Source organism: Lynx rufus, unplaced genomic scaffold, assembly GCF_022079265.1.
Source record: "Lynx rufus isolate CCGP_SWC_20201006 ecotype Redwood Valley unplaced genomic scaffold, mLynRuf1.p SCAF_37, whole genome shotgun sequence".
NCBI lineage: Eukaryota > Metazoa > Chordata > Mammalia > Carnivora > Felidae > Lynx > Lynx rufus.
The window spans coordinates 2,046,498-2,071,091 of NW_025814853.1; the positions used below are offsets into that span (position 1 = coordinate 2,046,498).

The 24,594-nt window shown below is 66.6% G+C and overlaps 1 protein-coding gene across 6 annotated transcripts in view; it reads right to left on the minus strand.

The window, feature by feature from the left end:
• Positions 1–24,594, minus strand: part of AATK (apoptosis associated tyrosine kinase) — a 32,077-nt gene that overhangs the window by 2,306 nt on the left and 5,177 nt on the right. Inside the window, exons 2-13 of one of the 6 annotated variants that reach the window (XM_047094130.1) lie at positions 19,869–22,031; positions 13,941–14,074; positions 10,916–11,063; positions 8,550–8,629; positions 7,955–8,073; positions 7,678–7,843; positions 6,712–6,845; positions 5,059–5,143; positions 4,845–4,966; positions 3,420–3,569; positions 356–2,966; positions 72–219 (exon numbers count right to left, since the gene is read on the minus strand). In XM_047094130.1, the coding sequence (XP_046950086.1) occupies positions 72–219; positions 356–2,966; positions 3,420–3,569; positions 4,845–4,966; positions 5,059–5,143; positions 6,712–6,845; positions 7,678–7,843; positions 7,955–8,073; positions 8,550–8,629; positions 10,916–11,063; positions 13,941–14,074; positions 19,869–19,875 (3,904 nt within the window). In that variant the 5' untranslated portion in view covers positions 19,876–22,031. Of the gene's footprint in view, positions 1–71; positions 220–355; positions 2,967–3,419; positions 3,570–4,844; positions 4,967–5,058; positions 5,144–6,711; positions 6,846–7,677; positions 7,844–7,954; positions 8,074–8,549; positions 8,630–10,915; positions 11,064–13,479; positions 13,664–13,940; positions 14,075–19,868; positions 22,032–24,164; positions 24,481–24,594 lie in introns of those variants that run through there. The other 5 variants (XM_047094133.1, XM_047094129.1, XM_047094132.1 and 2 more) reach the window with 5 other exon arrangements.

The following is a 24,594-nucleotide window of genomic DNA, read 5'->3' on the forward strand; positions in this document are numbered from 1 at the left end:
CAGACCCACCCACCCTGACGTCACGGCCCACCCGGCGGCCCCGCCCCCGCCGCGCCCAGCGCCCCGCTCACCCTCTTCCGCCGCGGAGCCGTCGGGGGAGCGGTCTGCCCGCCGCGGCCGGCCGGGGGCGCTGGGGGAGCGGGGGCCGCCCGCCAGGAACGCGGGGGGCGACTCCTTGGCTCCAGGGAAGGGTTCCCCTAGCTCCCGGGTGGGGCTTTCCTGGATGGAGGAGCAGAGCAGCACGTGGCTCCGGCGCCAGCAGCGGCCACGCCCACGGCCTCCCGTCCCGCGCGGGGGGGGGGGGGGGGGGGAGGGGACCCTCACCCCCGCGCAGAGCCCGGGGCCGGCCGCGCACCTGGTCGAAGAGGTAGACGGTGACGTCGTCGAAGAAGGACACGGCTTTCTTCTTGCGCTCCAGGTCCTCGCAGAAGGCCTCCGACAACAGGCTGGGTATCTTGAGCAGACTGCGCAGGTTGCGCGCGCTCTGGCTCTCGGCCACCACCACGGGCACGGGAGGCGCCTCCTCCTCGCTCTCCTCGCTGGGCTCCTGGATGCTGTAGCAGCGGAGCTCTTCATCCGACTCATCGCTCTCCTCGCTGTCCTCCTCTTCCTCCTCCGACCGGCCCTCCGGGGCTGCGGGCAGTCCCGGCAGGGCCAGGCAGAGTGGGGTCCTGGGGGCACCCGGGCTCCCTGTCCGTTCCTGCTGGGCGGGTCCGGACGGCAGTACTGGGGCCTCCTGGAGCTCAGGGAGGTGGCTCTCTGAGCTCAGCGGGACTGGGGTCAGCAGGAAAATCTTGGAACCCCCGGGGCTGGGCACTGGAGGCCCTTGGGCAGGGCCCTGGGGCCAGGGAGGGTCCGGTCTGGGGCCCTCCGGGCATGTACTTGGCCCTGGAGAAAAGTCCCCAGGCAGCAGCGGCAGCACCTCTCTGGGACCAGTGCCTCGCGTCCCCCCAGCCACACCAGACTCAGGGGAGGGCTGTGCGGCCTGCAGCCCAGAGCTCTCCAGGTCCAGCTCTAGCCTGGAGGTCAAGTCACCTCCTCCCTTCTCCTGGGGGCCCGAAGTGCAGTCAGGCTCTGTATCCAGGTCCGAAAAGTAGGCGGAGTCACGGTAGGGGTTCTTCTGGCCAAGGCCACCAAGAGAGGTGGAGAGCTGAGTCTCGGGCCCAGGGCTGTCCTCCTCGGAGACCAGCTCCCCACAGGCCTCAGGCTCACATGGCTCGTGCGCCTCCTTGAGCACAAACTCAGGGGACTCGTAGTTCTCTGTGTCATAGCCACTGTCCAGGGCTCGGGGCTGCCCGCCGGGAGTGCCGATACCTGATGGGCTGAAGACCTCGCAGCCACCACCGTCACCGGCTGAAGGTGGGATATCCAGGGAGTCCCCAGAGTCGGGGGTCCCCGCCTGCTTCTGCAAAGAGCGGAAGGCCAGAGTCACGTCTGGCTTCTCGGCCAGTGGGCCATCGCTGGACAAATCAGCGAAGACACCAGAAGTGGCCTCTGTCATGTCCTCATCCTCACTGACGGGCGCCCCCGGCTCAGGGGAAACCCTGTAGCTGTCTGGGGTCTGGGCTGCCTCAGTGGCAGTCTCCCAGCTGCCAGCAGGCGTGGGCAAGGCGGGCAGGGTGTCGAGGGCACTGGCCGCCTCGGCAGGAAGCAGGGCTCCCTCTTGGGATGGGGCTGGGACAGAGGGAAGGGGTAGCTGAGGTCTGGCAGAGCCCTCAGCTTCCTCAGCAAGCCTGGGCTCCGTCTGGGGGCTGTTAGCCTGGCTAATGGCTGCCTCTGTCCGGGAGGACGTCACCAGGCAGATGGCCGGTGCCAGGCCCTCAGCAGGACACAGATGAGGAAGGCCAAAGCAGCGGCCTAGCTCCTGGCCAGAGGAGGCCCCCTTTGACCCAAGGAGAGGCTCTGTGGGGTCCTCTAGGGCCAGGGGACCGCCTAGCTCCGGGGCAGCCCGTAAGGTGTGCTCTGGGCCAGGGCAGCAGTCCATGCAGCCAGCCACGTGTCCCGGGTCCCAGGAGCCTGGTGCTCGGCTGCCACTGTTGTTGTTGGCGGACACGTTGGAGCTCCAGTGTCTGGGCTGGGCGGCCCTGCAGGCTTCGGTGGCCCCCATCTCCTCCCCGCCCGAGGGGGACGTGCCCACTGGGTCCTCCAAGAAGGGTGGGCAGAAGGCAGCTGTGCCCCAGTCGGCGTCCTCCTCCCTGGGCTCCGCCAGCACGAGGGTCCCGGGTGAAGGCGAGCTCAGAGGACAGGACGGTTCCCGGGCACAGCTCCCATGCAGGTAGTAGTCACAGCGGCCCCAGGACCCCTCCGGGGGTGGCACATGGCCCAGCAGGGGCTCCATGGCCAGCGAGGCGGCCGCGCTGCCCTCCGAGTCATCGTCCTGGTCACCACCATCGGGGAGCAGGTCCACGGCATGGGGGCTGAGGGTGCAGCCGGCGCAGTCAGGGTCGTGGCCGGCGGCGGGCGTCGGCTCCTCCAGCCGGATGAAGTACTCGCTGCCCACCGAGGGGCTGTGGGCGCTGAGCACAGGCACCACGCCCGGGGGCGCACCGTCAGCGGCACACAGCTCCTGCAGGCAAGCGGTGCGGCTAGGGCTCGCTGCAGCCCCGGGGGGTGGGAAGGCCTCGGCGCCGCGGCCCGCTTCCCACTTGTACTCGAAGTTGAGGCCGCGACTCGTCTCGGTCACCGTCAGCACGTCGTCCCCGTCCGCGTGGAAGCCGTCGCCTGCGAACTGCTCCAGCAGCGGGAAGGACGAGGCGGAGGCCAGCTCGCCCGCGCCCCCCAGAGCCAGGCCTGCCAGCCCAGGGCCTGCGCCACCCCCGCCCGGCCGCAGCGAGCGCCAGCGCCGCTCAAATTCTTCCTCCGCCTCAGTGGCGCCCTTGGCACAGAGGTAGGACAGCAGCAGGTGCACCTCCTCGGCCGTGGGCCGCTGTTCAGGCTGCAGCCAGCAGAACTGCATCACCTCGTACCTGCGGGCAGGGAGGCCTGGGGCTCAGCCCCTGCCCGGGGGTCCCTGCCCACCCCGCACCCGGGGCACCGCCCTGCCAGGACCCCACTTCCTGCAGAAGAGCAGATCGGCCCTCCGCACGAAGGTCCGGGGGCCTCTCCTCATACTCCGAGTTCTCCAAGGACGTTGAAGAGAACTTCCAAGTTCGTTACAGGAGCCCCAGCTCTCCCAAGGTGGGCCCAGAGGTTTGGGGGCCGGAGCACTTCTCCGTGAGTGAACCCCCCCCCCCGCCCCGGCTGCAGGTGAGTTTGAGTTTGGGTTGAAAAGGCTCCTTTCTTTGTGGGCTCAGGATGGGGCGTGGAGGGGAGAGCCAGCGGGGGCTGGAAACCCAGGCGCTCACACTCAGAGCACCCTCCGTGGTCTTGACCTTCCTACTGGGGACACTCTGCCCAGCCTGGCGTCACAGGGTCCTCACCAGCGGTCAGACAGCGTCAGCTGCAGCTGGGGCTTGGGGAGCTTCAGCTGCTGCTCCCGGACTGCGTAGGCCAGCACCTGCCGGTCGGAGTGGTGGGGGTAGGGCTGTGCGCCCAGCTCAAAGAGCTCCCAGATGGTCACGCCCAGGGACCTACGGAGGCAAGGGCCATCAGAGGGGGCCGGCATGGCTGGCCACGGCATGGCTGCGTGGGATCTCAGAGCCGTGGGCACCACAGGGCAGCTCCTGCCACCACACCAGTGTCCTAGGGACGCCCCTCCCAAAGGACAGCACTTTCCTTCAGTAAACTGGCAGGATGTGCCACCCGGCCAGGCCCAAGCCTGTGTCCAGGGCACCTGGGCAAATAAAAACCACACTGGCCTTTCCACAAACTCAGGTCTATTCCTTTGTGTGCTCGTTCCCTTGCTGCGGTGAAGGCCAGACACTGTTCCGGGGGTGGGGGTGGGGGCCTGGAGAAGCTCCCAGCCCTTGGGTACCACTGGGGGCTAGAACGAGGGAGGGGCGAGTCTAGGTGCGCCCCAGCCCGGCAGGAGTGGGCCCAGGGAACAGGCAGGGCTGCGAGAAGGCGACTGGGTTCCTTCTGGTATACTTCCCCCAGCTCCTTGGGGCCCCAGGCCGTCCCGGGAGACCGGGAACGTGAGGAACAGAACAAATCTGGCAACAGAGAAGTCAGGGGGACCGGCCCAGAACCATGTAAGAGACCCCAGTCAGCGTGCGGCAGGGTAGGCAGGTTGGGGAGATCGGTGACGGAACGGAGTGGCTGATGGGCTGCAGTTAAGCGACTCAAGGGTGCTCAGGAGGGAGGGTGGGTCCGCGGATCCCGGCTCTGAGGGCTCGCTAGGAGCAGAGGGACGACAGGCAGGCCCGGGGAGTGGGGGTTGGGGGAGGGGCTGGTCAGGCACAGGGACCCCCGCAGCGGAGCCTCTGGAGGCTGCAGGACTGAGTCTGTGCCCCACTTGGTGCAGGTGCTGAGGATGGGCGGTGCCTCCACACGGCGGTCGTGGGAGATCACCGGCCCCTCCACGGAGGGCACTTGGCACCTGCTGCCACTCCCAGCGGGCCTTCCAACCCGCACACTCGCTCTAACCCTGATGTCTGTGGGTGTCAGCGGGTCCTGGGGTGGGGCGGGGCCATGGGCCACTGGCACCGGGAAGCGACAGGTGGCCCAGCAGCCCCACCTCCTACAGGGTGACGAAGTGGGACAGAGAAGCATGTCACCGCACGTGTGGCTCTCCTGGCCCTCACCCCCTCCAGCACGGGGCGGGAGAGGACTCGACCCGCTCGAGCCTGCGGGCCCTGGGCCCTGGCCTGGCAGCCGTGAGCTGTGATGGCGGGGGACAGAACAAGGGCGGGCACTGAGTGCTGGGGGGGGCACGCCCTGGCCGCGCCCCGGGGACCCCCGCTCACCACACGTTGCTGGCCTTGGTCTGGTCCACCACCAGCAGGTTACAGTGCACCTCGTCCACCAGCTCGGGCGCGATCCAGCGCAGCGGTACCCACAGCTGGTCGGCAGTCACAAAGTAGTCTTCCTGCAGGCGCGGGGCCCAGGGTCACCCCAGGGTGCTGGGCGGCCAGCCCTGACCCCCCCACCCCCACCCCCCGTGCGGCCCCGCCCGCTTACTCTGTATTTGCCGTGGGACAGGCCGTAGTCGCCGATTTTCACCGTCAGGTCGGCCGCGAGCAGGCAGTTCCTGAGGGCCAGGTCACTGGAGGGCGGGAGGGCAGGAGGGCGGGGGTCAGCGGCGGCGCCGGGCTGGGGGCACTCGGGGCGCTGAGGGGCCAGCCCGCTTGTGGCCAAGGGCATCGCCGCGAGCCGGTGGGAAGGGGCGTCTGAGAGGCGGCCCATCCACCCGCTGCCCCGAGCCCCGGGTCCCTCACCCAGCACGGGGCTCCCCGGGGCGTCCACGTGGACAGGGCCTCGAATGTTACAATGCAGACAAGGAAAGCGAGGCCCAGAAAGGGCCGGGACAGGCCACAGGGCCCTCGTGAAGGCACTGCCCCGCCGTTACCGGACCCCTCTCCTGACCCCAGCGGCTCAACGTCTGCTGACCCGTCCCGGGCACGAGCCAGCCAGGGCCACTGCAGTCTTCCTTCCCGCCCACTACGCCCTCACCCTCAGCTCCCCAGGAGGCGGGCAGCGGCAGGGAAACTGAGGTCCCGAGTGTCCCAGGGGATCCTGCCCCTGCCCTGCTCGCACAGGGCTGGGCACCGTTTCCGGCCCAGGGCAAGGTGGGCGCAGGGAGTGACCGCCTACGGCACCGTCGGTACCCCCACCGGGTGGCCTTGGGCTGCGGGCTTCTGCCCTGCCCGCTGGGTGGCCACAGGGGGTCTGGGGGCACAAGGCACCGGGGCAAGCATGGGGCCAGCGCACGTCCACCAGGGCCACAGACGGGCCTGCGCCCGGCGGGTGTGCGGGGGCCTGGGGCTGGGCGGGCCCGGCGGGCAGGTCAGGAGGCTGGCAGCTGCCCTCTTCAACAAAATCACTGATGCTGGAGTTGTATGTGTCATCACTCAGCACCAGGATATTGTTGGGGAGGACGGCCTGGGCAGAGTCCGGGAGCACCAGGATATTGTTGGGGAGGACGGCCTGGGCAGAGTCCGGGAGCACCAGGATATTGTTGGGGAGGACGGCCTGGGCAGAGTCCGGGAGCACCAAGATATTGTTGGGGAGGACGGCCTGGGCAGAGTCCGGGAGCACCAGCACATTGTTGGGGAGGACGGCCTGGGCAGAGTCCGGGAGCACCGGGATATTGTTGGGGAGGACGGCCTGGGCAGAGTCTGGGAGCACCGGGATATTGTTGGGGAGGACGGCCTGGGCAGAGTCCGGAGCTGGGGGTTGCCGTTTGACTGTTACCACTTCTTCTGGGCACATCCTCCTACGCTGGGCACCCTGGTCCACCCCTCCAACTTCCAGGGCCAGGGAGGGAAGCAGGACAGAGCCATCCCTCCCCCCCCCCCCCGGGGTCTAAGGCAGACAGAGGCCAGCAGGGCCAGTGTGGTGGCTCTGACCCCCCTGGAGACAGAGGATGGGCCTTGGGCCCCCCCGGGTGCTGCCCAGGCCAGCCGGCCCCCCCGCAGAAGCAAGCATCCACCTCCCCACACCCTCTCTGGTGGTTTTTCTTTAACCAGATTCCTTGGCACAATGGTCCCTAGAGGCTGAATAAATAAAGCCAGCTAACCCTCACACAAGCCCCGAGGCAGGGGCAGAGGCCGCAGGCCGCACAGAGAGCTCACGGGGACCCCCCGGAGAGCCACCAGCCCCGCACCCCCTCACCTGTGCACATAGTTGTTGCGATGCAGGTGCAGGACGCCACAGGCCACCTCGCAGGCCATGCGCTGCAGGGTCAGGGGATCGGGCGCCATGGACTCCGCCAGCCGGCAGCTTCGCAGGTAGCCCTTGAGGTCCCCCTGCCAAGAGGGGCAGCACTGTCACCGCCCAGCCCTCCGCCCAGCCCCTCCCGCCCAGGGCCTGCGGGCAACGTGGGGGTGCAGCTACCCAGAGGAGCCACCAAATCCGCCCCCTAGTGGCCGGCTCTCAGTAGGACAACCCCACAGTCAGAGGGCGCTTTCCTCACCGTCCCTGCAGACCCAGGCAACCCTGCGGGGCCGGGAGGACCACGTCCCGTGTGCAGACTATCAGGGCCCATAGGCTCGCCACCTCACTGCTGGCAAGCGGCAGACAGGCCATCTGAGCACTGACGCCCAGCCGGGTGGGAACACAGGGCAGGCGACCGGGGGGTCAGCTGGCAAATCCCTGAGGAGGGCCCAGCCGTGATGGGGGAGCCCCAGGGGGTCACAGCTACCGCCAGGGGTCCAGAAACCAGACAGTGGGGGCCTGCACGCTGCAGGGACCCATGTCTGCCGAGGGCCGCTCAGAGCAGGTGCAGAGCTGTCTGGGGGGGAAGGGGCCCTGGGGGCATCGTGCAGGCAGTCACGGGCGGGAGAACACGCCTGTGAGGTAAGCGGGTCTCGGGAAACTGGCTCAACTCAGCAGGACAGGCGGCTGGGCCCGCCCCAGACCCAGCAGCCACCCTCCTAGTGACCTGGAGCCCCCCTCCCCCCTGCAGGTGCCTCTGCCCCGGAGAGCCCACCTCCGGGGGAACATACGGCCCACGGGAGGGTGAGGAGGGGTCCCCAGCTCAGCAAAGGCTCCTCTGTGGGGAGGCTGAGCCCTCCTTCTAAACATCCTGGACAGAAGCTCGGGGCGGAGGGGCTGGAGGGCCAGGCAGCGGGGACTCACCATGGGGCAGAACTCCATCACCAGCAGGTAGGGGGTCACCTCCGCGCACTGCGCCAGGCACTGAAGCAGATTGCTGTGCTGCAGGGCCCTGCGGGAGCCAACAGGCTGCCCCCCTGACTCGAACTCAGGGCAGGAGGGGGCGGGCGGGCGGGGAAGGGGGCTGGCTCTGCAGGGGTGGGGGAGGAGCAGGGACAGCACAGAGCTCGGCTTTGTCCACGGGGCCCGGCGCCCCCAGCCCCCCCCCTCCCCGCCCCAGCCGGCCCCGGGGGCCGCCCACCTGTAGGGCTGAGCCTCCTCCAGGAACTGCGTCTGCTCCTGCACGCTGGCGCTGGCCTTCAACTCCTTCACCACCACCTGGGTGCTGCTGATGCCCGAGTTCACCTCCCCCAGGAACACCTGTGGGGGCGGGCGTCACCACGGTCCCCCGGGCTCCGCCTCCAGTCCCTGCTCTTCCTCTCTCCCCTTGAACCCGAGCCCGGAAGCCTCGTTACGCTCATCTGCAAAAGGGCTTCTGGGCCCCTCCTGGGTGGACCCTCCCAGCTGAAACATTTGCTCTTTGGTGGTCACCCCAAGCCCCCCCAGCTGTCCTCAGCTCTCTGGGGGTCTGCAGGGAGGAAGAGGGACCTGTTGCTGCCCCACCCGGGCTGGGGATCAGGGAGAAGCCAGGACTGAGACGCTGCCCCCCCACCCCCGCCTCTCAGAAGTACCTCCCGGCATCTGACAGCAGGGCTCCCCCCCTGGGAGGGGACCCCAGGGCTGGGGTGGCTCCCAGGAGAAGCAGGCCTCCACCCTGCCCCTCTGCCTGCCAGGGGAGAGAGGGGCCCACGGGGTCAGCCCCTCTCCCCCACACCACCCCAGGGTCAGCAACTCACCTTCCCGAACCAGCCGTGGCCAACCTCCTCCAGGTACAAGAGGCTGTGACGGCCCAGGTCTGTGGACTTGAGCAGCTGCACTATAACAGGGTGGGGGTGGGGGTGGGGGGCTCAGGGACCCCAGCTCAGGCTGTCACTGCCCCGATCTTCCCTCACCCGGCGGCCCCTTCAGGGGTTGTCCACTTGGCCTTTTCTGGGGAGCTGCCCTGAGACCCCCAGAGCCGGGGCTGCAGCTGGGGGCCACCACCAAGAACAGGGTGCCTGCCTCCCGGGGGAGCTGCAGACCTCCAAGTCACGTCCGGGCATCTTTCTCCTGGGTCTGCAAAGGCTGTGCCCCAGGCCACCGGGACGAGCCAGGCTGAAGACAGCAGGGCCTGGAGCCAGGACGGGCGCACAGGCAATGCCGGGCAGGCAGTGTGGCCGGGGCCCAGCCCGTGGGGAGGAGGGCCCCGGAGCAGCCCGTCCCCTCACCCCTGCCACAGGCTGGCATTCCAGCACCAGGCACACCAAAGGCTCCTTTGTTGGGGTCTGCTTGGCACAGCCCTGTACGGAGCACACAGGGCCCATTCTCCTACAGGCTGTGCTGGGTGAGGTCAGTAGGGAGGAAGGGTCAGTGGGGGCCCCAGAGGAAGGGCCAGGGCTGCTGAACCCACTCGTGCCCTGTGCCCCAAGGGATTCCCCGAATTCTGCTCCCACGCCAACTGTCCTGAGGGCCAGGGGACAGGGCTGGGCCTGGGATGCCAGGAGAGCCTCGGGGGTGGGGGGCTGCTCCCAGGGAATATTGACCTTGATGCTGAGCAGAACTTAGGATGGGGGTTGCACAGGCCCTGAGTCTCGGGGCTCCCGTCCCTGGGCCCCAGCCTGCGGACTCCTCCACATTCTCCAGGTCCAGGTGATACTTGCTACTCAGGGTTTTAGCCCTTGACCCCAGCATCACCTGAAGTCTCTCCCGTCCCCAGAGACGGGGAACCCTACAGAACTACACGTGAGCTACAGAAATGGAGAAAGCCGGCGGCGGCCGCTCGCTCCTACGCCCCGGCCCCCCACCCTCAGGGACAGTCCCCTGAGGGGTGGGAGAAGCCAAGTCTCAAAGATTCTTCAAGGTCCCCGACACTGCTTGCAGGTGACAGGCCCAGGCTGGCGGGGGGGCGGGGGGGGGATGGGTGGGGGGGGAAGGTAGTGTCCCCTGGGATGACCCTTGGCTCCCCCACCAGTTACAGTGTCCAGGGTCAGCACAGGCTCAGAGAGCCCCACGGTCACCCAGGAAGGTCGGGGGGGCCTCCTACAGCAGGGTGTCTACCTTCAGGGTTTTAGGGGGTGTTGATTCGGGCCAGTCAACAGATGTGCACATGCCTTTGAGCCCCAGGCCCTGGCTCCTGCCTGACGCTGGCTCGGGGGGTGGGGGTGGTGATACCCACGGGACCCTGGGCCCTCGGGCTGAGGACCCAGACCGGTGCCTTGGGGGCCCGCAGCCCTTGATGAAGTCTGGGCTTCAGGGTCACGGGCCTGGGAAGGTGTGGAACAGAGCGGGTGGGGTGGGCCAGCTCATGACCACAGCAACAGGCTGTCCCCTTCCCCCCCCACCCCCACCCCGGGGCCTGACAGCCTTCCCAAGGTGCTCCTGGAGGAGCTGGGGTGGGCACCGGCCTTGCCTAGGAGGCTCCAGGGAGACGACTTGAGATCAGGCTGCCATGGAACCGAATGAAGCCAGGGACCGTCCCCCACCCCAGGCTCCAGACACACCTAGGGGCTCCCACAGGGACGGCCTCCAGCAGGCAGGTTCAAAGCCCAGCTTGGATGCTGACCTATAACCTCGCAAGCTCGGGCCCACATTGGCCCTGTGGGTGGTCACCCTGGTGGGGAGACCCCAGGGTGGGGAACAAACACGAGGCCAGGCAAGGAAGCTACTATGGGAGGAGGCCCCTGCCTGCACCTGCCCCACCCCCAAGGCCTGAGTAAAAGGCCCATTCACAGCCCCGCCCACAGAGAGAGCCCCGAAGAGCCCCTCCTCCCCGAGTGGGTGGGCCCCACCCACTGGGCACAATGGGGCCAGCCGGAGCTGAGGGGGTGGTCTGGGGTCAAGCGTCCAGGGACAGCAGAGGAGCCCCTCCTCCCTGCACACGGGCAGCCCATCCCAGGACCAGGGCAACAGGTCCCTCGCCCCCGTGGCCACCCCTTCGCACAGCAGCCCCCAGGTGGGGGAGCTGGCGGGCAGGCTGACCCAGGCCTGCCCGCGGCGCCCCCGGGCCCAGCAGAAGGGGGCACATGCCAGCCCTCTGCCACCCCCCGCCCGGGGGGGCACCGGCTGCTGAGGCCCGAGTCGCACCTTCTGCACACCCGCTGGGCCTACTGGGGGGCTCACTCACCTGAGCGCCCCGGCTGCTTGGCCATGGGCAGGGAGACCTCGGTGAGTGGCAGGACATACACGTCTGGCCCGTTCGGAGCCCCTGAGGCAGGGGAGCCCTGTGCCGAGAAGCCTGCTGCGTACTCTTCCCCCTCGGCATTCTCAAACTCCTGCAGCGGTAGGTGGGCGCCAGGCTCGCGGGGGGCGCCAGGACTCCGGGGACGAGGGCAGGGCAGGGCAGGGCAGGGGAGGGGACGGTCACAGGGTACAGGACAGGCTCAGAAAGGACCGAACTATCACCTCTTCTGGACCTGGGGGTGGAGCGGGCTGGGGGGCCTGACCTAGAGTTGGGGCACCTGCCGGCTGCCCCTTGTACCGCTCCACTCGCGCCTCAGGGCAGAGGCCACGCGGCCCTCCGAGCCCCTCCCCCTCCAGGAGACCAGGGACACCAGCTGCCCAGAGGGCCAGAGGGCCGCTGTTTGTGTTGGTTGGTTGGTTGGTTGTGAGGAAAACCAGCCTCCCGAGGCCAGAGTCTCAAGCCTGGGGGGCCATGAGCCCCAGGGCAGCAGCGCCTGGCCCAGCCCGGTCCACCCCGACCAGCGAACAGCGACCAGCGACCAGCGACCAGCGACCAGCGACCAGCGGGGGCGGCGGTGGGGCCAGAGACAGGAGACCGAGAGGCCGAGGCCAGCTGCCCCTGCCCATCCAGTCAGCCCCCGACTCCTCTGTCTGCCACCCCTCCCCACTGCAGCCCGAGCCCCGCCCAGCCTGTGAACTCAACCTCAAGGTTAGGGCTGGAGAGGGGGGACAGGACGGGGATGGGGGGACCTCACCACCCCCCCCCCCCGCCCCAGTGGAGGGGCATCTAAGTGCCCCTACCCCTTCCAGACAAAGAGCCTTCCTGAGTGCCCAGAGCAGGGAGCCCACCCCCACCTCCACCCCCAGGCCAGGCACCCTGCCACCTTCCACAGCCGTCCCCCTGGACCTTGACCCAGGTGGGCCTTTACCCGCTCCCAGGGCTCCTTAAGAGCCTGGCCTGGGCAGCCCGGGGCCGGGCCCCACCTGGCTGGCTGCTATTTTGAAATGCCGCCGCTGCACCTCTCTGTGGGGAAGACCCCTCCCCCCAGGTCCAGAGCACATTCCAGAGGAGAGCCAAAGTCTCAGAAATCCAGAGCCTGATGCAAAACAACTCCTACTCAAACAATAGCAGCTCTCCTCCCTGGAGCCCACGACCGGACTGCCCAGGTGGGGAAACTGAGGCCTGGAGGGCCCAGGTTTCTCCCTCAGTGCTGCGTGACCCCAGGACCCTCCTTTCCCCTGGTCTCTGTGTTCTCAGCTTCCAGGGGTGACCGGGGACCCCCTGCTGGTGTCCCTGTGGGCCAGTCCCTGTCCTGGCCCAGAGAGGACAGAACATTGGGGGCAGGGGGAAGGGGCTGGCGCCTGCGACGACCCCCCTGCCCAGGGCCCTCAAGACCACCCTCGGGGCCCTGGGATGCTGCAGCTGTAGGCCCACACACCCCACCGGGGCCTGGCCCAGCCCATACCTGATGGTGCCGCCCGACAGCCCGCTGGAAGATTCCGGCACAGCGGGCAATCAAGTAGGACAGCGTGAGCATCGCTGCCCGGCCCCTTCTCCCAGCAAGCTCCCGGGGGTGCCCAGCCCTGGGCCCCCAGAGACCAGGCAGGAGCCCCCGGTGTAGGCAGGCCCTCCCCCCAACACGTACTGGGGCTGGAATGTTCTGGGCACCACGTTCTCCAGGAGGTGAGGAGGGCAAGGGTAGGAGGGGCCGAGGCTGGTCCTTGTTTGGGGCCTTGTTCTCACAGTACCCTGAGGAGGGGCTGACCTATACAAGGCTCCCCCGCCCCCCACCCCTCATGACCTCACGGCTCTGGCCCCAGGATCCTGCCTGGCCCAGATGCTGGGTGCCCACAGGTCAGGGAGACAGTCTAGCCAGGGCAGGGTGCAAGGAGCCACAGCTCTGCCATGGAGGCACCAAGGGGCCTGGAAGGGTGGCCTCTGTAATAGGCAAGTTCCTCGTCCTCACCAGGCAGGTGGGCAGCTCCTGCGGGCCCCCACTCCGTGACATGCCATATCGGGGGGGGCGCTATTTCTCTAAAACGGGGTGTGGCCACTTGGTGTGGACACTGATGGGTGCCACAGGACGGCCCCTCCCCTCCCCAACTCGCCAGGCCCAGGAATCCGACCTCCAGCCCAGGGCAGGGGGTGAATGACCACAGCCCAACCCGCTATTTGCTAAGTTGGCAGGAACTCGACCCATGTGGGCGGGGGCAGCAGGGAGCCTCTGCTTGGGGTTCTCAACTGCCAGCTTCTCCCCCTGGTCCTCCCCGCTCAGAGCTGCAACCAGGCATGGCGGGGTGGGGGGACAGCTCTCCGGGGGGTACCCCTCGGTCATCATCCTCAGGAGGGGGCCCCAGAATTCAGCCCAGGACCCTTGGGAATGTAACTCTGGGGAGCGGCCGTAGTGAAGACGGGGCCGTGCATTTAGCTGATGCTCCGTGAGTAGCAACGACCAATGCCGCTGCGCACGGTCACCCCGATTTCTGGCTCTGGCACACGATCCCCACCTTGTGGGGCAGAAGATGCCCCAGGTCCGGCTGGCAAGGTGGTTTTGGTGCAGGGAAAGCGTGTCTGGGTGGCTTTGGTTTCCTGTTGTCGGTTCGAATGAGCAGCAACTTGAGGACCGCTGGGCCAAGAGCCCTCCTCCTCCACTGGGGAGTCAGGGGCGTCTGGGGAAGCGAGCCCCCTCCCACACCGGCTCAGGAGCCCCCCCCCCCCCCCCGTGAGCCCTTGCAAGGCCCATCCTCACTGTCCCAGAGTGCCCAACCCATGCGCGGCACTGAGTGGCCTGGCCCTGAGCTGGGACATGCCCACACAGAGGGGGTCCAAAATGGGGGAGACAGTGGGCTGGCCTCCACGGCCCTCCTGTAGGCAGCCCCCCAGGGGAGGGAGGCTCAGTGCCGAGTGGGCACAAGAGAGCCCAACCCTTGGGATCCCGTCCGCATCCCCTTGGGCCCCCGGCCCTCACCTTGAACCCGATGCCACCCTTCTTACAGCACAGACAGGCCAGCATGAGGGCAATGACAGTGAAGAGCCCGGAGAAGGACACGGCCACCACAGCCAGGGAGGACGACCAGGAGAGCTCACTGAGGGGGGCGCCGTCTGCCGAGGAAGAGGGGGTCACGGGGCAGCCTCCAAGGCTCCGGCGCCCCAGGCTCACCCTCTCCCTCCAGGTGCACCCAGGGCCCAGCCAAGCCCCTGCCTCCCCAGCCCGCCCTGACCCTCGCTCTGAGACCTGCCACCCGCAGGCACAGCCGCGGGGCTCAGGGCAGAGCGGCCGCCGTGGCCCGGAGCCTGCAGTTCCCCGGACGGCCACTGGGTGCCGCTGCGGCCTCACTCAGAGAACACGGAGCCGGTAAAGCGGCTGGAGCCTTTCCCAGGTCCCAGCTGTGGGGGTTCACGGACGCCCCTCCATGAGGCCAGGGTCTCGGGGCTGTGGGAAACTGCCCTCCACGTCTCTTCCAGACTTTGGTCACCCCACCTCCCCTCTCCGGAGCCTGCGCCAGGGGCTGTCATGCCCCCAAAGCTACGAGGACAGCACCCGCCAACGCTGCGGGACCCCAAGGGCGGGGAGGGACCCTCAGGGCGCGCTGTGCGGGAGAGGTGTGGGGGCAGCCGCGTGCCAGGCTCTGTGCCGCTGGGGGCCAGAGCCATGAGCCAGGCCCGTCTGGCCTCTGAGGCACAGGGACCGCACTGCCCCGAGAAGGTGGCGCTACAGCCACGGGGCAGCAGAGTCCCCCCGTGTGGCTTGGCCTTTCCAAGTCACCCTCTTGCTGAAGCGCCCAGTTTCTGTCCTGGGAACAGCAGCGACCCCTCGTTCTGCAGCACTGGTCCACAAGGGCCCCCTCATGGCTAGCCCTCACCAGATGGGGAACCTGACGTGCCAGGATAGCATCATGTGGCCCCCCCCAACACATACAGGTGGCCCCCAAGCCAGGGCTCTGAGCTGCCCCCATCCCCCCCCCCCGGCTCTGCTCATCTGGTGTCCACGGGCCAGCACGGCAGGGCCAGCCCGGGCGTCCCCCAGACAGAGGCGGGCACGGCAGGCCTGCCCCTCCTGTCCTGTCACACTGCACCCCCTTCCCCCAAAGACCTCTGTCTGTCCATCCCCGATTTGGCCCCTGGAGGCTTTCTGCCCCCAATTCCTCTGCACACACCAAGCATCCCCACCCCTCAGCCCCCAGTGGCCGATCCCCCAACCCGCCACCCAGCCCAGCACACCTGGCATCCCGAGCCCATCAGTTCAGGTCAGATCCAGTCTCAGCAGGGCCTCGGGGGTCCCAAATGGTCACTGAGGTGGCCCTCAGGCCTGACCCCGATGGACAAGAAGAAATGAAGGCTCCATGAAAGTGAGGAGCCTGCCTAGGGTAGCAGAGCTGACCTCCGACTGACGTGCCCCTGTCCCCACGCCTTCTGTGCCGACATAGGAACCCAAGCTAACGTGGCATCTGGGAGGGCCGCCTGGAGGCAGTGTGAGCCCGAGGGCCTGGAAAGATGGCGAACACAGCCTGGACTCCCGCTCAGGTCTCCAAGCTCATTCCCCACACCCACACGGGAGATGGAGGGGCCCAGGTAGCAGGGGCCGGGCAGGGCCAGAGAGCCGGGAGGACGGGGCCACCGTGGCAGGCGAAACCGGCCGGGCCTGCACCAGGAGGAAACCTGCGTGGAGGGCAGCCACAGGCCGTGTCCCGGTGCCCCAGGGGTCCAAAGCGGACACCCTCCCAGGGCCTCTGCAGGCCAAGTCGGGTGTGTGTGCTGGAAGTCGTGCACCGGGCTCCAACACCTGATAGCACACGGCCCACAGGCGCTGGCCCGTGGCGTTTCCTCCCGGGGCTGGAGATCCCCGCGCCCCCAGGGAGCGGCCAGAGCCCTCAAGGCCGCTCCACGGCCATGGGGACCCACTGGGCACCCAGCACGCTCCTCTCCAGATGCCCCCACCTGCACACGCAATCCTGCACCTCCCTCTCCTGGCTGCCCTGCAGCCTGGGGCTGGGTCCTTGAGGAAGACAGCAGGCACCGTGGTCCAACAGCCACCCACCCGGCAGGGCTACACAGGCTGCTGCGGGGCACAACTACCTCAGGAGGCCCAGCTTCAGCCTCCACCCTCAGCCTCCACCCTCAGCCTCCCCTCTGTGTGCAGAACTGGGGGCAGGGAGCAAGTTCACTGAAAACAGGGTTGGAACTCTGCAGGGCCTGTGGGTGGCCGGAAGCACAGGTCGAACCGTGGGCCCAAACCCCTTGAGGGGCGGCTACAGCCTGGGGGCAGCTGTAGGAGGTGGGGGGGGGGGGGGTGGGGGCGGGGGTGGTTCTAGAGGAAAACCCCAGGGGGGCCTCCTAAAAGCAGCAGCCAGGGCCCTCCCTGCCACCTTCGGTGCCCCGCGGGCTGGGCGGGTCACAGTTGGGGCATAAAAGGGGCTTTTCTGTTGTCATTAAGGTCCTGCTGTAAGCACGTGAACCCACACAGAAGGGACCACAGAGTACGGCTCCTTCACGTGAAGACACGAGACGTCAAAGCCAACACGTTCAGGAGATGGAAACGCCCGTGCGAAGGGACAACAAAAGCTACCGCGCACACAGCAGGCACCGTGTCATCGCGGGCGCTGGCTCTGCCCACCAGAACCAGCCAGCATCCCGGCCACCCTGTCCCCGGTCCCGCCTCTGCACATGCCCTCCTGCAGGGGCCGTTTATGGCACTGGACCGTCTTTTGCCAGTTACATTTTTTTTTAATGTTTATTTATTTTTGAGATAACGCAAGAGACAGAGTGCAAGCAGCGGAGGGGCAGACAGAGGGAGACACAGAATCCGAAGCGGGTTCCAGGCCCCGAGCTGTCAGCCCAGAGCCCGACGCGGGGCTCGAACCCACGAACCGCGAGACCATGACCCGAGCCGGAGTCGGACGCTCAACCAAATGAGCCACTCAGGCACCCCGCCAATTACATTTAAGAAAACACTTCCATCCACTGCAGGAGCAACACAGAGTGTGAGGCAGAGACCCCAGGTCCTGTCACCGTCCACGGGTCAGCCTCCACCCTGCCCCGAACGGGACGCCTCCTCGATGGCCTGGTGGCCCGGGCACCACGGTCCAACGCGGCCGGGTCTTTCCCAGAGGAGGCACCGCGTTCTGGAAAACTGTACGGCCACGTTTAGGAGCAGTGCCTCACATTTATGGGGCACCTGCTGTGTACCGAGGTCTCCCTTCCAGGTTGCGGAGGGGACAGAGCATTTCTGGGAACCTGGGCGGGAGAAGGGCAAGGCACAGGTCAGAACAGAACCAGGTGCCGGGCTGGGCTTCCCGGAAAAGGAAAATGTGACTTGTTTCTGCCATCAGGTGGGGACAGGTGTCTGGGTGGGACTGTCACATGACCCAGATCACCGCCCCCACCACCAGTCGTCTGTCAGCGCGTCCTGTGACCCTAAGGGGGATGAAACTCTAACCTGGTGACAGAAGCTACAACAAGCAGAGAGAGGGGGTGGCCGTGTATCTGTGGCTGATCACACGTGGAAAAGTGGTGATTGTTACCAGCACGCACGTGCTGCTGCGGGACGACGCGGGGAGCCAGGGCCTGAAGGGACAGCCCGGAGCCAGGCCGGCCGGCCGGAAGACCCCACACAGAACACAGGCGGTGGCAGGATGGAGGGACCGTGCAGGGGAAGAGCCGCGTCCCCACACACCGCAGTAACTTCAAACTGACGCCTGGAAGTCAAATCACAGCACCGGAGAAGAAAAGAGGGAGACGCCAGGCTTCTTCGTGGAAAAGAATGTTTAAGCTAAAAGCAACAGAGGGAATCACAAAATATCAATGGGTTTCACTCCATAAAAACGTATGTTCCATAAAAGCCCCAAGTCGAAGGCGCATGGCAAACCAGGAAAAACGATTTACAGAACACCTATCACAAGACTGGTAGCATTACTCTACAGGGCCCACCATCAGCGAAAATAAAAAAAAAAAAAATACGTTAAGACCCCATAACACAAACAAACAGACTAAGCAAAGCCCGCAAGGAAACGATCAGCCTCGTCCGTAATCAAAGAGGCGCAACTCGAAACACGAAGTCCGCTTCCGGCCTGAGCGAGTTCCCAGAACCCCCCGTCCTGGCTGAAGCCAGGGCACCAGAACCAGCTGCCAGGCTCCCCGAGCGAGAATCGGAGAATCAACTGGAAAGCGGTTCAGAGATGTGGGTGCAGCTCCTTGGGGACCGAGCTTCTCGTTGGCCAAGTGATTCCTTGTCTGGGAATTTATTTATTTTTTAATGTTGATTTATTTGGGTGGGAGGGGCAGACAGAGAGAGGGGGACAGAAGATCCCAAGCAGGCTCCGCACTGTCAGCACAGAGCCCCGTGCGGGGCTCGAGCTCACGAACCGAGAGATCAGGACCTGCGCTGAAGTCAGACGCTCAACCGACTGAGCCACCCAGGCGCCCCCACCTTGTCTGGGAATTTCAACCAAGAGACTAACCCGGAGGGTGCACAAGTCCTGAATAAATGAACGGAGGAATGAGAGCGCCAACTCCGAAGACAGACACACGTCCCACGCATTCGCTACGGTGACGGTTCTAAGAAGGACCAGTAAGGAAGAGTCCACCAGTAAGGAAGGATTGAACAAAACGGTGTATCTGCAAAGGAGCCAGAGAAAGTGAGCTGAAGAAGTTTTCAAAGTGGAAATCTCAACGCGACGCTACTCAGAAGAAGGAAGACACACGAGGACACGTTTGGGCGCCAGGCAAGTGTCCGTCACGTGACTGTGCGGCCAAGGGGTCGTGGGGCCCCCCAAACCACACGCGAGGTCTCCCGAGGGCCAACCGTCAACGGGCGTGGTTGAGTCTATGTCAGTCACACGTCGATAAGGTTGAAAGCAAGAGGCAGGACTGCTCCTAAATCCAGGTCACCGTTGTGTTAAAAAAAAAAAAAAAAAATCCACCTGGAAGAAAATCTCTCAAACCGTGAGCGGTGCCCGTCTGGGGCGGCAGAAGCCGCTTACCGCCTGCTCGTCGCTGGCACATTCCATATGGCCGCTGCCGAGCACGCGGTCTCTAGAATCTAGTGTGTGTCATCTCCTGTAATTATCACTCACAACCCATCGTTCCGTCTGGAAAGACCCCCACGGCCGCAGAGCACGCAGAACAGGGCCCCGGCGTCACCGAGTCCTGGGCTCGGCCCCCCACACCCTGTCCAAACTTCAGGGGTCTGAAGCTTCCAGGCCATTCCTCACCCAGGCGGGCTCCATCTTCAAAAGCACCACCCACCGATGGCCCCTCTGAGCCATCCACGCTGAGCCCCACTTGCCCACGGGCTTGGCGTGAGGGGACGTCCCTGGGGGCCTGAGACACAGGCAGTACTCGGGCGCCATGCTGAAGGAGCGAGGGCAGGGCCCGTCAACCCTCCAACCTCGAAGCCATGTGCCTCGGTTTCCCCAGTCTCCTCTGGAGAGGCCACCCCCTGCTGTCCACCTGGCATCTGCTCTGAAAGGGAAGTGGGCAGTCTGACCACTAAGATGCCATGATTTTTAATTTTTGTTTATTTTATTCTGAGGGGGAGAGAGAGAGAGAGAGAGAGAGAGAGAAAGAGAGAAAACTCACGGGGGAGGGGCAGAGCAAGGGGGACAGCGCAGAGCCCGACATGGGTCTTGAACTCTCAACCCATGAGATCGTGACCTGACCCAGGGCAGATGCTCGGCCAGCTGAGCCCCCCAGGCGCCCCGATGCCGTGATTTTTTAACGGGAAGTAAGCGTCGTGAGGCCCCACGGGTGTGAAGTCTCCAGAGCAGCAGAAAACAGGGGGTGTTTGCCAGGGGCCATGCGACGGGGAGTGGCTGCTGGTGGCTTGTTGTGTCGTTATGGGGTGAGGAGAATGTTCTGGAACCAGAGGGGTGGGTGCACGACACTGGGCACTAAATACCCTGCATCGCTCACTTCCAGACGGTCCCCTTTACGTGACGTGAGCTTCACCTCGATTTCAAAGTGTCCGGAGAGCACTCAGACGCCCGTGGAGGCCAGGTCAAGGGTCACGTCCACAACAGAGAGTACTGTCCATCGAGGCCTGATGCCCTCTGCTGCTCGCACCACGGAGAGCTCACTCCCCAGCAGGAGCAGCCGAGGGGTCCCCAGCCCAGCCCACGGGGACTCCAGCGCGGGGATCAGCCGCAGGCCCGGGGCGGGGCCTCGGCCGGGCGTCTGAGGACATCCTGGCACCAGTCCCCCTGCCCCCATGCCCGGTGACGCAAACGGGGTCCTGCACAGGAAGGAACCACAGCCAGGAGGCCGTTCTGCTGAGTTAACAGGATGAGGCAAGTGAACAGTGTTAAGGGTGGCAGTTTGCGTGCCCAGGGTGTCAGGGGCCAACGTCCCAGGGAGGCCCCACTGACCCCATCGTCTGCCCCTGACACCCCCATCTCCCAGCCCCCTGCCGAAGCAAGCAGGAGTCAGCAGGATTCTGGGGTTCCCGGGGCGGGGGGGTGGCCGGCGGGAGAGGTCCCCACCCCCACCAGCCGTCCTGGGAGCAGAGCCAGTGCTGGGGGCGGAGGGGGCAGAGGTTCTCCACGAAGGTTGGTCTGTGGGCCCAGACGTGGAAGTTTTCCCTAGAGGAGCGGAATTCTGGAGCGGGGACACGGGCGCCCTCCACCAGGTCTGGGCCCTCGTGTGGCCGGGCGCCTCCCAGGGGGACCCAGGCTCGTGTGTTTCCTCCCTTCCTCCCCCGATCTCAGAGATAAGCGGGAACGGTGACAGGACGGACCAGGGACCAGAGCCCCCACTTGTCTGTAAGGGGGGCTGCGGGCTGCCGGGGTGGGAGTGGCAGCCAGAGACACGCGCGGTCCCCCCCCGGGACGAAAGCCACACCTGCAGGAGACACCCCACAAGAGCCGGGACTGCATCCAGAACCGTCACGCACGGCCCTGAGGCTCACCTGACCACGTCCTCCCCACCTCAGAACCCGACTCTGGGCAGGGTCGCAGCTGCCCAGCCTCTGCACCCCCGCAGGTGCGTCTGGGTGGGGAGGCTGTGGCCCACTGCCCCCACCCCAGAACCTTCCAAACCTCTCACCCCCGAGTCCCGGTCTCCTGCTCTGTGCAGGACAGGGGGCGGGGGACGTGCACACAAGGCTGGACGGTGAGCAGGTGATCTGAACAGTCGTGCACCCCAAAGACAGAGGTGGGGCCGTGAGGTGAAGGCACGCTCCCTCCAAGAGAGACAAGTGTCCACCTGGAGCGACAGGCCTGGAGCCGGCGGTCACGGCTCAAAGCCCTGCAGGTGCAGACGGCCTGCCCGGGCGGCTGTGGCCAGGGGCCAAGTGGGGTCATGGCAGCCGCTCACCCGAGAGGGCTCTTTCCGGAGCCCCCGACCACAGATCCACGGAGGGCGGCCCGGCAGCTGGCGTGGCCAGTATCAGCCCCCTTCCCGCTGTCGCTGTGGGTCGGGACCTAGAACCTCACCCAGAGCCTAAGAGGGGGAAGCCTGGGTTCCAGCTCCCCAGGGGCAGGATACCTCCGCGGGGGGCCCGGGGCCTTCCTTCCGGAGAAGGGGGGAGGGACGGCACACAGGTCCCCACGTCCTTACACACGGGCACTCACACGCACGTGTGCACACACACACACACACACTCAAGTACGTACACATTTGGTCCTACGCTCACACGCTTTCATGTGTTCAGTCTCCCACCCACGCACACCCACGCACGCCTCTAGGCCCTCACGTGCACACGCACGTGCCTGCTCCCAGATACGTGCACACACACGCACTCCCCGCCATCACGCGCGTGCTCTGGAGCGCACACTGGCGGTTTGGGGGGGCACACCCCTGGGGGCTCCCTCCAGGTTCCGCCGTAGGACCGAACCCCAGGGCCAGATGAGCAGCCGGCCGGCTCTGCCCCACATCAGGCCAGCTTGTCACAAACACAGGGACGGAAGGAAGTTCTGCAATCTGCACACTGTCCAGTGACACATGAGAAAGCCCAGGCCTGGCCACCACCCACATCAGAGCCCCCTCCTGCACCATGGGTGCACTCTCACAGCTGGTCCTGAGGAGGGGGCCTGGGGGTCTGGGTGAGGACTGCTAACATGGGTGCCTCTATGCTCCCCTCTGGCTGACACACGGTGCCCTCTGCACAAATGCTCCTCCCACTTGGTCCCCGGCCTCGTCCTCCTGTCCTTCTGAGACATGCAGCACGTCCAAGGCCCGCACTCCCCCTGGGGGCCTGTGGGTGACACCCCGGGAAAGCAGGCCCGACTGTTCTGTTCACATGGGGACCCCGTTCTGACACACGCCCGGCACGAGGCCGCCCCGAGGGGCCGGAGCTGATAGACGAGTGCTTTCTCTCGAGCCCGGCGGGGCGGGGGCTGCTGGGGGACAGCAGCTTGGTAGAGGCCAAGGGGCCACCGGGCTCAGGCTCGCCCCAGCCCAGATCTCCTGACATCCTTGCCTCCAAGTTTCTGCCTGGACCCCATGCAGGGCAGAGTTGGGGTGAGGCCGGCTAGGGAAGGAGGAAGGCAGGGACGTCGCCCAGGCCAGGGGCAGCCTCGGCCACGAGCAGGAATGCGCCCACGGGCCTAGCAGAAGGAGCCCGGGCCCCACCGAGGACCAGGACAGCCTCTCCCAAGGCTACGCGGCTTTGATCTGAGCAAGATCGTTCCTTTGGGTGGATCATCCACGGGCGCTGGAAGCTGCCTCTTGGGGGGGTGCACAGCCCGCTCAGAAGCGCGAGCATGTCTGGCCAGAAGCTTGGCCCAGGACGCGTCCACACCACGCCCGACCGATGAGGGAAAGGCTGTAACCGGCGTTCACAGAAGAGACGTGCAAACGGGCAACAAGGCGCTGGAAAGGCCTCGAAGGCGCCAGGTGGCGGGAAAAGGCAAGCGAGGCTGCCGCGGGGCGCCCCGGGTTGGCGGCCACCACGCGCTGGGCAGCCCACGGCGTCCACTGCAGCTGCCCCCACCCCGAGCGGCTCCAGCCCCTCTCCCAGCAGGGCCCCGACGGGGGGGGGGACAAGGGAGACCCCGCGCTGCGCGACTTGTGGACACGAAATGTGCACGTGAGGCCAGCCCCTGGAGGCACACGCGGTGCCGGTGGGGGGCAGGGAGTGGGGAGGGCATGGCGGTCAGCATGGGGACACCAGCGTTCCTAACCCCGCCGCTCGGATGGTTGCACGACTCCGTGAGTGCAGTAAACACCACCGGAGTACGCGCTTCAAGAAGGTGAGTCCGGGGCGCCTGGGCGGCTCAGTCGGTTGAGCATGTGACCAGCTCAGGTCATGATCGCGCGGTTCCTGAGTTCGAACCCCACGTCCATCGGGTTCGCTGCTGTCTGCGTGGAGCCTGCTTAGAGCCTCTGTCCCCCCCCCCGCCCCTCCCCCTCTCAGAAATTAAAGAAAAAGCCAGGGGCGGGGTGAGTCCCTTGGAATGTGAATTATATCTCAACAAAGCTGTCATAGGGAAGTCGGGGACAGAAGGCAATGGCCGTCCACACCAGGTCACTGGAGGAACAGTGCCATCGGCGTGAGTGGGACGGACACCCGACAAACAACCCACCCGCCCGGCCTGAGGCCAAGCAACAGCCACTGGAGGCCCTGGGTCCTCCTACTCAGGGGGTCGGAGCCCCCGCACCTGCTGGGGACCACAGGCGGCCCTGCAGCCCCTTGTTCAAAACCATTAAGAATTTTAACATGGCACAGCACGAAGCCTGTGGGACCCTCCCCGGAGCCAGACCCCGACGAGGACTCCCCAAGTCCCCCGGACGGCGTCCCCAGAACCATCCTGCTGCCGGGCTCCCACGCGGCCTCGGCACAGGGGGGGCCTCGGCGGAGTCCAGAGGTGGGACCCGGGCTCCCCTGCTCCCGGCCTGGCTCCCACGGACGGACGGCTTGTCTCCCCGGCCAGCCCAAGGCCAGCGGCCAGGGCACTCTGACCGGCAGGTGGGCACACCCCTCATGGGGAGGGCACCACCGCACCCTCGCCGGGGCTGAGCAAGGCCAGGTCCGGCCACACCCCACCGTGGGAGGTGACCCCCCGTCGCCAGGACCCCACTGCCTCACACACACGCGCCGACCCCTAGGCCGCCCAGCCACTGTACTGGCCCTGCCCACTCCTGTCCTGCCACTTCCTCCTCCCCAGAGCAGGGGCTGGGGCCTCGAGACCACAAGCCCCCGTCCCCTGGGGCCCGACGGTGGAGAGCGGCCCCTGTCCTCCCAGAAACCCCCACTTACCCGGCTCCGGGCGGCCGCTCCCACGTGGCTCCGACCGCAGGTCTAACCCCAGAGTGACTCTCCGGAGACCCCTGACCCTACTCGGGGCCCCCAGGCGCCCCGCCTCGGCCCTGCCACTGCCCGAGGAAGCGGGGGGTGGGGGGGCTTGGCATCGACACGGCCCAGACAGGCCGCCTGGGAACTGGCCTCCGGCCCTGCGTCCCCTGCCCTCGCTTCCTCTGCTGCTTCCTCTGCGGGGGGCGGGGAGGCCTCGGGCCGCCGTCCCGCTGGCGCCCCTTCCCGTGCGACAGGCAGGTCCTGAGGATGCCTGCGCGTGGTCGCCTCACTTTCTTCCCAAGGCTCCACCAGGTGGGGACGGCCGCCCCGTCTGCACAGGTGGCGGAGGCAGGCTGAGGGCGGGAGGCAGGCTCGGAGCCACCAGGGGCTGCCG